Source organism: Littorina saxatilis, linkage group LG1 (assembly GCF_037325665.1).
Source record: "Littorina saxatilis isolate snail1 linkage group LG1, US_GU_Lsax_2.0, whole genome shotgun sequence".
NCBI classification, from domain to species: domain Eukaryota; kingdom Metazoa; phylum Mollusca; class Gastropoda; order Littorinimorpha; family Littorinidae; genus Littorina; species Littorina saxatilis.
Window position 1 is genome coordinate 89456750 of NC_090245.1, and position 10740 is coordinate 89467489.

At 41.4% G+C, this 10740-nt stretch overlaps 1 protein-coding gene across 1 annotated transcript; it reads left to right on the forward strand.

Moving 5' to 3' along the window:
• The first annotated feature begins 982 nt into the window (after positions 1 to 982).
• Positions 983 to 10021, forward strand: LOC138958564 (uncharacterized). Its single transcript, XM_070329768.1, has 4 exons — positions 983 to 1061; positions 5504 to 5757; positions 6490 to 6758; positions 9566 to 10021. Exons 2-4 carry the CDS (start codon positions 5545 to 5547, stop codon positions 9984 to 9986), a joined length of 903 nt encoding a protein of 300 aa, XP_070185869.1. The 5' UTR covers positions 983 to 1061; positions 5504 to 5544; the 3' UTR covers positions 9987 to 10021.
• The last annotated feature ends 719 nt before the right edge of the window (positions 10022 to 10740 follow it).

Here is a 10740-nt window from a genome sequence, read left to right on the forward strand (position 1 = left end):
TGTTACCGTCGATCACCTCACATGTGTAACCTCAATTAACATGTTGCATGTTTCGCTTTTGATTTGTATGTTGCTTACTTTGTCATGTTGTTGTTTGTGTTTATTTGCTTGTTTGCTTACTTGTCGATTGTTTGCTGGGTCGTTCGTTTAATTTGTTTATTTGTCATGTTGCTTTACTTGTTTATCGTGTATTAGACATTTGTATTAGAAGTAAGGACCGGTTGTAAGAAAAGGCGTCGCCTTAAACCTCTAACCTTGAAAAATAAAGTTCCATCACCATCATCATCATCATCATCTCTCTCTCTCTCTCTCTCTCTCTCTCTCTCTCTCTCTCTCTCTCTCTCTCTCTCTCCGTCTCACCTTTCCGCCCCCGCTTCTCTGTCTGCCTTTCGGTCCTTGTCTGTTTCACACGTACACACACACACACGCACACACACACACACTTCACCGTGTAACGAACAAAGAAAGAGAGGTCGGAATGAGAAAGAGAGAGTGGGGAGGGGGGGGGGGGGGGGGGGGAGGCAGAGACAGTAGGCTTGATAGCATAGTAGTTATATCGTCACGTAGTAGTGATAACAAACGTTAGGTTTTCAAAAAACCGAGTAATTTCGACACTTAGTGCAAATGAGACGTAGTGATAATAGCACGCTTGCCTTGTCGCAATATTGTGCTTAAATGTCGATAGCACTAAGCTACTTCTTGTCATCTTCTTGTGTCCATAACGCTACACAAATAGGCTACTTAAAATAGTGACAGTGCAAATATGAAGTCTCCTGCTTTCTCGGTATCACTACAGCCAAACACTGTACCCATTGTAGTTTCTTTGCTACAGCCTATAATCTATGGATAAAATATTCACTTCAGGAAATGTGTCGTGGCTAACGTAGACCACACCAAGACCTCCACACAACCATAAGCAAACACCAGCCAATCAGGAGTAAGTTTACAAACTGCAAAGGAAGGCATACGTAAGACAGTTCAGACATGACTTCCACAACTTGAACCATGCACTTAGCAAGACTGGTCTTGTGGTATAAAGTTGATGACCTAAATCGATGGAGGTTGGTATTTGTCTAGATCTAATAGGTAATGTTGAACTTTAGCGTGTTAAATTCATCTAATCTTTAGCTGTTCAACAACCCAACGAAGTGAATAGTGGGGCTCGTATGTTGCAGACGCACTCATAAATCATTCACATCTTGCAACAAACATCATACTTTGTGGTATTGTTCCTTATAATTATTTAAGGGATTTCAGATACAGAGCCACTTCAGAAATCGTTTTTTTTGTCTTTGATAGGGAATAAAAGGCTGCATTTACAGCAGACGAAATTCGTTCCAAAAGCGCTCAGCAGTAAATATTCCCAACTCAGCAAATGTAAAATTCAATGGTTTACCATGCACCAGAAGTTGTCTGCTGATAACACATGCATGACATAAATACTCTTATGGGTATTTTTGTGTTCTGGTATTTAATTTGATCGTTTTTAGAATTTTATATATCCGCAGCATGAAAATTCAAGATGGCGGCCTCCGCAACATTGCGTGTTTTGATTTGAGCGAAAACAACGTTTCTGAAGGTAAGTTTTCAAGAATACGCATCCATTCACCAATGTCACATCATTTTACTGTTTAATTCTCCCCTGGGGTCTGTTATTCATCGGGTGAAGCGCTGAAATGCAGAGTAATCTTGCAATAGCTCATCAAGCTGGATTGTGATGCTGATAGATCTAGATCTATCTGTTGATTACAAGTAAGGAAATCATGATCGCCACGCTGGTGATTTTAAACAGATTAAACGAACTTTGAATAAAAGGCGAGGAGAAAGAGATTGTTCATGGTATGATAAATGATTAGTCCTGCCTACGTTAAGGACTTCCATAAGGTGGGGAGGGGTAGAGTCAAAAACTGAGTGAGGGTAGGCCAGATAGTAGGATGACCAGCTGGAGATAAAAACACTCCACTCCCCATGTCTTTACAGTGTTGTGATCAAACTTTCAAAGACGGTAGGTAACAGACAAAAGCATACAGTGTATGCTAATCAAATGAGATAAGTGGTTTTGAAAAATGAAGAGGTACCGCTCTTTGAGTTTTACAATTTTGGTTTGTTGCTTGTTTCTCATCCTTTTGCTTATTTTAAGTTGACCGTGCATTGGTGTGAATTTTATTTTTACAGGATATATACAAGAGTTACACCACATGCCGGTTCCTGGGAACAAGCGTTCTGCATTTATTCCGGTGCCACAGAAGGGAGCCGATTTCACTAGTACCACTGTATCAAGGTTTGTTACCTAATACATCTTAACAGTAAGATTTTTTTATTTGTATTAATTGGAACATGTTTGCACATCATTTGTAAGCGACCTCTGTGAATTTGATGGGTTTAACGTACGAACCCTCACTATGGTCAACATTCTGTTAGCGACTGTTTGAAGCGAATAAATGTAGCGGTCAGAAAGATTCCAGAATCAGTTGGGTCACTGGAAACTGTGTTTGTTTGTTTTTTTAACCTGAAACAGTAAGAATTATACGAATTCATGAAATACAATTTTTTTTCATTTTGGTCTGTTGTGTGAAGACTTGCTAACCCGGCTTTGACCGACTCTCTGAGATAGTAAACATTATTCAAATACATTCAAATAAAAATGTCACTTTTCATCTTTTGTGTGAAGGGTACCACAGGCTGATTTCCTGCACCAGACAGTCTGCTTCTCATTCCAGCTGTGTTGCGTTTTTTTCTGCTCGTGAAGTGTATCGCCACATTGCCAAAGCCATTGGCCAAGAGAAGTCACCCTGTCTGCCCATTTTGCATAGCCTTACAGGCTGTGACACTATGTCGTTCTTCAATGGTATTGGGGAATCAGAAGGCTTGGGAAGTATGGCAAGCATTTGAAGACGTCACTCAAACTTTCTTCAGGTTGTCTGCTCCTCTTTGTAAGCTGAGTACCACTGACAGGGCAGCACAAGAGCTTTTTGGTGTACATTTGTAGGACAAAACCAGCAACGTACTGGGTGTAAACAGTGCTAGACGGTACCTCTTCAGTAAAAAGAGCTGCCAAATTGACCATAATCCCCTTACAAGTGAGGTGCTGCTGCAGGACATGAGATTGAGAAGAGCCATCTACCTATTAGACTTCCAAACTCTGTTGGCTGGCAGTTCAAGGCTGGAAAGTGGGAGTCATTCTGGACGAGCTTTCAAGAGGTATCCAGCGTGTGCCGAGAACTCATGAGGTGTGCCTGCAAGAAGAGCTGTACAACAAAACGCTGCAAATGCTGCTAAGAAGGACTGCAGAGCACAGCTCTCTGCAAATGTGCTTGCATGCCTGTGAAAACTGTCAGCATCTAAACTGTGCAAAAATATTATTGCACCCATTTTCATACCCCAACTCAAACTTTTATTCCTGTGTCATTTTATTCAAACTGTCTATGCCATTAAAGGCTCGCATCTTCGCTATCTGGCACATTTTTTTTAACATCATCATTTACGCCATCAAAATAAGGATACCCTTGACGTGACAAAGAGATGTGACAAAAACTTCGGGTACCTTTTAAAAAGCCGACGACAATTCCTGAGGCACAACTGGGTCACTGTTGTATACGAAGAGAAAGTCAACTTGATTATCCATCCAGAACAGGTTGTTTTATTTCGCCATCTTGCATATTTCTAGTGTTGTGCCATTGTACCTACTGATGTATGTGTCGATCTCACGGATGAGATGTTTATGTGTCAAATTTGAGGGATACCCAAGTCAACTAAAATCCATGTATTTTAGCAATGACCAAGTGGGTTGCGTTGAAACTTTCAGGAATGTGTGTGTACGCACGAGGCGTAGTTCAACCGTTTGAGTACACTTTCAAATCTTCACGAAATAATATTTTAAAAACTGCCACAGGTTTGTTGACTTACATCCCACATATTTTTGACTTCGCATGTATATATGACAGATGGTTGTTTCAAGTACTGCCAAAGTTTCTTTTGAGTATAGACACTTGCCGGAATGTGCTAGTTGTGTAAACACATGAGAACAAACAACGTTTTCGAAATACAGCGATTATGAATTTTAGTCGACTTTTGAGTTGATACATTACATTTTTATCAGTTTTATTTTGGGGGTACCCTTATTTGGGCGGCGGTCAAATAACCCATGTAAAGGCCACCTTTTATCTTAAAAGTGTTCCAGTTAGCCAAGTTGAGTGCCCTCAATAGCATACATTGAATATAACAGCACAGGAATGAATGTTTTCGTTTTGGTATGAAAATTGGTGCAATATATTTATTTTTGCACAGTTTAGGTAATCCACAAATTCTTCAACCCTGCCACCCACACCGTCCAATCATTCTCTGCACCAACAATACATGTATTGTTTTGTTTAAAAATGTGTTTGTGTTAGTTTCTATTGCAAGAGAATGTCTTGTAGCATCAAAAATGCCTAAATACCCTTTTATTGGCGGCCATTTTGAAAATTGTAAAAAAACTACTGATTTCTTAATTTTTTCACGGTGGCTCTGTATCAGGTTTTGTTAAGCAAAAGTAAATGTCCATTTACGCCAAATTTGCTGTTAATCACATGAAGTGAAATATGCCTAACATACCCAACCGTTTACACTGGCGGCCATTTTGAAAAATTGTTTAAAAACTACCCATTTTTTATTTTTCGCGATGGCTCTGTATCAGGTTTTGTTAAGCACATAAAACTCTTCATATTTGCTTAATTTGGTGTTTGTTGCATGATTTGAATGATTTTGCAACATAGGAGCCCCACTAGAATGTTTGGATTTATTTGTTCGTAATGTAAATGTTTCGCATTCAAGCCAGTTTACGAGTTTCATCATAGCCATTGGCACCAAGAGATTTCAGTTGATATTTTGAACCCGATTCCCTTTGCGAAAAGTTCAGACTGTGTCTTCCGTGAAAGTAAGTGGGAAAATCACAGATCTAGATGCTGCAAATCTAAACCAGCTGGAGTCTTGCAGAAAACTCTGAAGTCAAAACCATACACAACATCGTAGAGATGCTAGAGACTGTAGATCTCTGCGTGCTTTGTGTGTCATACCTAAATGATGTCAATTCAAATAGCCTATAGTTTAGTGTCCCAAAATGAACCTCTCATAGAACAGCCTACTATGCAGATATGCCCCTTGCACGTGAAGAAAAAAAGTCGAAAACAGAATGAATCGTATTTAAAGCCAAAATTATGACTGACAGTATGTAGGCTGTTTAGCGCATAACAAGAATTAGATATATGTCTAGCTTGCTGGTAACGCCTGCACAAGTTTACTCCAATATATATATTATCTGTGTTGTCTATTTATTTGTCAGGCCTGCTAGAGAAGTATGATTTATTTGTTATCGCTCACAATTTCAGAAAAATCATTTCTGCCCAGACAATTATGACTCCATTTATGTCCCCTGATAAGGAAAAACAAGTGAGCTAGCAAGCGAAAGAGAAACAAAAAGTCAGCAGCTTTTTGTTTTCACAATTTACACTCCATTTTTTGATAGATTATCGCGCCTGGCAAGAATACTTGAGCGCGGTCGTCAGGATGATAATGCTGGTCAGCTTGTACCGGGCAGTCAAACAATGCTTCGTGGACCTGAGTCGCCTGTGTCCGAAGATCCTCCCTCCTCTCCGTAGAACCGTTCGCTTGACGAGCATCAGCCTACAGGTGTTTGGTTGCCTCGTGGTTCTGGCACTGCTGGTCACGGGGTTGTTCATGACGCTGCGCTGGTTGGTGCAGGCGACGGGAACGTTGCAGGTCAGTGTTTAGTGCTGTTCTCAGGACCGGTGTAACAGGCCATTTTGACCGCCGGTGTCACGCACTGAAAACTCTGCCTGAATAATCCTTCTCATTGCGGTCAATGCGCATGCACTAACATGGGAAGATTAATCAGGTCGTGAACAACCTAACCCTAATCCTTACCCTAACCCTAACCCTAATCCTAACCCTAACCCTAACCCATGGTTCGTTCGGTCAAAGGGTCGCATTTTTTAAGTCCAAGATTGACGCATGCGCATTGACCGCAATGAGAAGGATTGTTCAGCAAAAGTTTCAGTTCGTGACACCGGTGTCACAAAATAAAAACTCTGCTGAACAATCCTTCTCAATGCGGTCAATGCGCATGCGCCAATCTTGGACGTTAGGGTTAGGGTTAGTTAGGGTTGGGGTTAGGGTTAGGGTTAGCAATCCGCTCGACTGTTCACGACCTGATTAATCTCCCCATGTAAGCGCATGCGCGTTGACTGCATTGAGAGGGATTGTTCAGGCAGAGTTTTTATTTCGTGACACCGGGCCGGGGGATCATTTTAGTTCAGTCAGTTTTTACAGGGGGATCAAACGTTATTAGCCCAGCTCAGTGATCAGAAACAGATGGTTTACAGGAGGCAGAGTGAGCATTTAATATAGCTTGTTGTGTGGTCCCAAGTTTATCTTTTGTATTATATGCCACCCTATGTCATCTAAAAAAAAATCATGTTTACGTCAACACAGGGTACGTGGCGCTGGGTGGAGTGTCAGACGCTGTACGACTTCAACCACCTGATGATCCAGGCCGGTATCCATTACTTCATGTTCGGCACCACGCTGCTGGGCTCCTGGCGGCACCATGGCCTGCTACCGGCTGAGCAGAACGTCCAGGTGGCCGTAAGCTTTGACACGAGGAAGGACTTGAAGAAAATACTCAAGAGTCTGGAACCAGACCACGTTCTCCAAAGGGTGACACCGTACCGCTGGATGCTCCTCTCCAGGGAAATGCCCAGGTGGCTCTTTTTCTTTGTTTTTTGTCTTGTTTGTTTGTTTGTCTGTACTGATTGTTGCCTTGGGGGTAGCCTGCATTCCTCATGGGACTTCGCGTTGTTAAGTCTGTGTCTCTTTTTTACCCCCACCTCCATTCGTTGTTGTCCGTGGAGACATTCTGCAGGCAAATTCGGGGTGCTATAAATGTACATATTTTTTATTTTGATAGCTATTGTGTGTGTGTGTGTGTGTGTGTTTGTGTGTGTGTGTGTGTGTGTGTGTGTGTGTGTTTTATGTGTGTGTATGTGTGTGTGAGTGTGTTTGTGTGTGTATGTGTATGTATATGTATGTGTGAGTGGTTTTTTAAGTGTGTGTGTGTGTGTGTGCGTGTGTGTGTGTATTGTCCTCGGTTAATTTTCTTGGAAAAATTGTGGCTGCTATTCTTGGACATTTTTACATTTAGTCAAGTTTTGACTAAATGTTTTAACATAGAGGGGGAATCGAGACGAGGTTCGTGGTGTATGTATGTGTGTGTGTGTGTGCGTGTGTGTGTCTGTCTGTCTGTGCGTGTGTGTGTGTAGAGCGATTCAGACTAAACTACTGGACCGATATTTATGAAATTTGACATGAGAGTTCCTGGGTATGATATCCCCGGACGTTTTTTTCTTTTTTTCGATAAATACTTTTGATGACGTCATATCCGGCTTTTTGTAAAAGTTGAGGCGGCACTGTCACACCCTCATTTTTCAATCAAATTGATTGAAATTTTGGCCAAGCAGTTTTCGACGAAGGCCGGACTTCGGTATTGCATTTCAGCTTGGTGGCTTAAAACTTAATTGATGACTTTGGTCATTAAAAATCTGAAAATTGTAATACATTTTGTTTTTATATATAAAACGATCTGAATTTACGTTCATCTTATTCTACATCATTTCCTGATTCCAAAAACATATAAATATGTTATATTTGGATTAAAAACAAGCTCTGAAAATTAAAAATATAAAAATTATGATCAAAATTAAATTTCCGAAATCGATTTAAAAACAATTAATCTTATTCCTTGTCGGTTCCTGATTCCAAAAACATATAAATATTATATGTTTGGAATAAAAACACGCTCAGAAAGTTCAAACGAAGAGAGGTACAGAAAAGCGTGCTATGCAGCACAGCGAAACCACTACCGCGCTGAACAGGCTCGTCAGTTTCACTCCGTTATGCACAAGCGGCGGACTACGGTCATTGTGAAAAAATGCAGTGCGTTCAGTTTCATTCTGTGAGTTCCACAGCTTGACTAAATGTAGTAATTTCGCCTTACGCGACTTGTGTTTACATTTAGTCAAGTTTTGACTAAATGTTTTAACATAGAGGGGGAATCGAGACGAGGGTCGCGGTGTATGTGTGTGTGTGTGTGTGTGTGTGTGTGTGTGTGTGTGTGTGTGTGTGTGTGTAGAGCGATTCAGACTAAACTACTCGACTGATCGTTATGACATTTTACATGAGAGTTCCTGGGAATGATATCCCCGGACGTTTTTTTGTTTTTTTCGATAAATATCTTTGATGACGTCATATCCGGCTTTTTGTAAAAGTTGAGGCGGCACTGTCACACCCTCATTTTTCAATCAATTGGATTTAAATTTTGGCCAAGCAATTTTCGACGAAGGCCGGACTTCGGTATTGCATTTCAGCTTGGTGGCTTAAAAATTAATTAATGACTTTGGTTAATAAAAATCTGCAAATTGTAAAAAAAAAAAAAATTATAAAACGATCCAAATTTACGTTCATCTTATTCTTCATCATTTCCTGATTCCAAAAACATATAAATATGTTATATTTGGATTAAAAACAAGCTCTGAAAATTAAAAATATAAAAATTATGATCAAAATAAAATTTTCGAAATCAATTTAAAAACACTTTCATCTTATTCCTTGTCGGTTCCTGATTCCAAAAACATATAGATATGATATGTTTGGATTAAAAACACGCTCAGAAAGTTAAAACGAAGAGAGGTACAGAAAAGCGTGCTATCCTTCTCAGCGCAACTACTACCCCGCTCTTCTTGTCAATTTCACTGCCTTTGCCACGAGCGGTGGACTGACGATGCTACGAGTATACGGTCTTGCTGAAAAATTGCAGTACAATCGGTTTCATTCTGTGAGTTCGACAGCTTGACTAAATGTAGTAATTTCGCCTTACGCGACTTGTTTATTGTTCTCGGGTAATTTCCCCCAGGAAGTTCAGGTTGCTGTTACCGAGGATAGCATTGAGCGACGTAGCTGCCGTGTTGCTTCCAGCCTCAGAGGATGATGGGTCGGTTCCACTTGGGTTGAACATATGTGCAGGTCCAATGGACCTGGCCTTTTCCGCTTTATATGAATTTTCGTGGTCACAAGACCTCCTATAGGACGTTCGACCGGCCAGTGGTCAGACCAATGCGCAAGATCACGATAGTATGCGTCATTGACCTCAGACCGAGACACTGTGGTCTTGGAACACAGGCCTTTTTTTCTCTCCAACATATGTGTGTATTCATGTTTTCCAAATAAAAAACCCACAAGAAAGGCAAGTTGTTGGAACGTTTGTTATTGACAACACAATACGTTAGTGAATGTAACGTATTGTTTTGTCAATAACAAACGTTCCAACAACTTACCTTTCTTGTTTTTTTATTCTGAAATTTGGAACAGTGGCAGTCTTTGTTTTCGGCTTTGCTCATGTTTTCCAAAGTCTGAGCCCCAAAAGATATACAGTGTAAACCTGACTTCGTGCCCAAAGTGGTCGTTGTGTATCATGGTAACGGTGATCTGATTATGACTTTGTTCAAACCCACAGGGAGGTATCCAGCCTCGTCAAGCGACCCGTCCACATTGACATCAACTTCTACAACCTCACCGACACCCACGTCCTCCTCTCCAACCCTTTGGTCGCCAAGAGAGGCTTCGCCTATCCCAAGGATAAGGTGTTCCCGCTCACCTACAGACCTTTCCAGGGCACTCATTTCCCAGCGCCCAACGACACCATGGCCGTTCTCATGGCAACCTACGACCTTGACCTCTGCGAGGTGGCGCCTTGTCACGACCTGGTGAAAACGCAGGAAAGCACGTGCCTGGAGATGCCTTGCGAGCAGCTGGAGGAGATTTACCCTTTTACTCGGCATGAGATGAATGATGACGGATGCTGTGAGGAGTTTCTCATCTACCACTGGCGGCAAATCAACAAGGTCGTCTTGGACCAGAGCAGGGAGCAGTGCTGAAGGAACACTGACTGTTACGGTGCAGTGCTGCGTTCTTTTTTACATTTAGTCAAGTTTTGACTAAATGTTTTAACATAGAGGGGGGAATCGAGACGAGGGTCGTGGTGTATGTGTGTGTGTCTGTCTGTCTGTCTGTCTCTCTGCGTGTGTGTGTGTAGAGCGATTCAGACTAAACTACTTGGCCGATCTTTATAAAATTTGACATGAGAGTTCCTGGGTATGATATCCCCGGACATTTTTTTCATTTTTTTGATAAATACCTTTAATGACGTCATATCCGGCTTTTTGTAAAAGTTGAGGCGGCACTGTCTGTCACGAAGTGGTTTGCATGTGAATGTACGTGTTCTGCCCAATTGCACTGTCTCTACCCTTTCACACCAAACACTTCAAAAACAGAATTTGGGAGGATGCAGGCTCATGATGTAGCCAAGTGGCGTACCCAGTCTTTTTGAGTCACTTGAGAAAAAGTGACTCTATGTAATCGGTCAGTGTTAGTCTGTCCGGCCGGCCGGGACGGCCGGCCGTAGACACCACCTTAACGTTGGACTTTTCTCGGAAACTATCAAAGCGATCGGGCTCATATTTTGTTTAGTCGTGACCTCCAATGACCTCTACACTTTAACGATGGTTTCGTTGACCTTTGACCTTTTTCAAGGTCACAGGTCAGCGTCAAAGGAAAAATTAGACATTTTATATCTTTGACAAACTTTTCTTGGAAACTATCAAAGCGATCGGGCTCATATTTTGTTTAGTC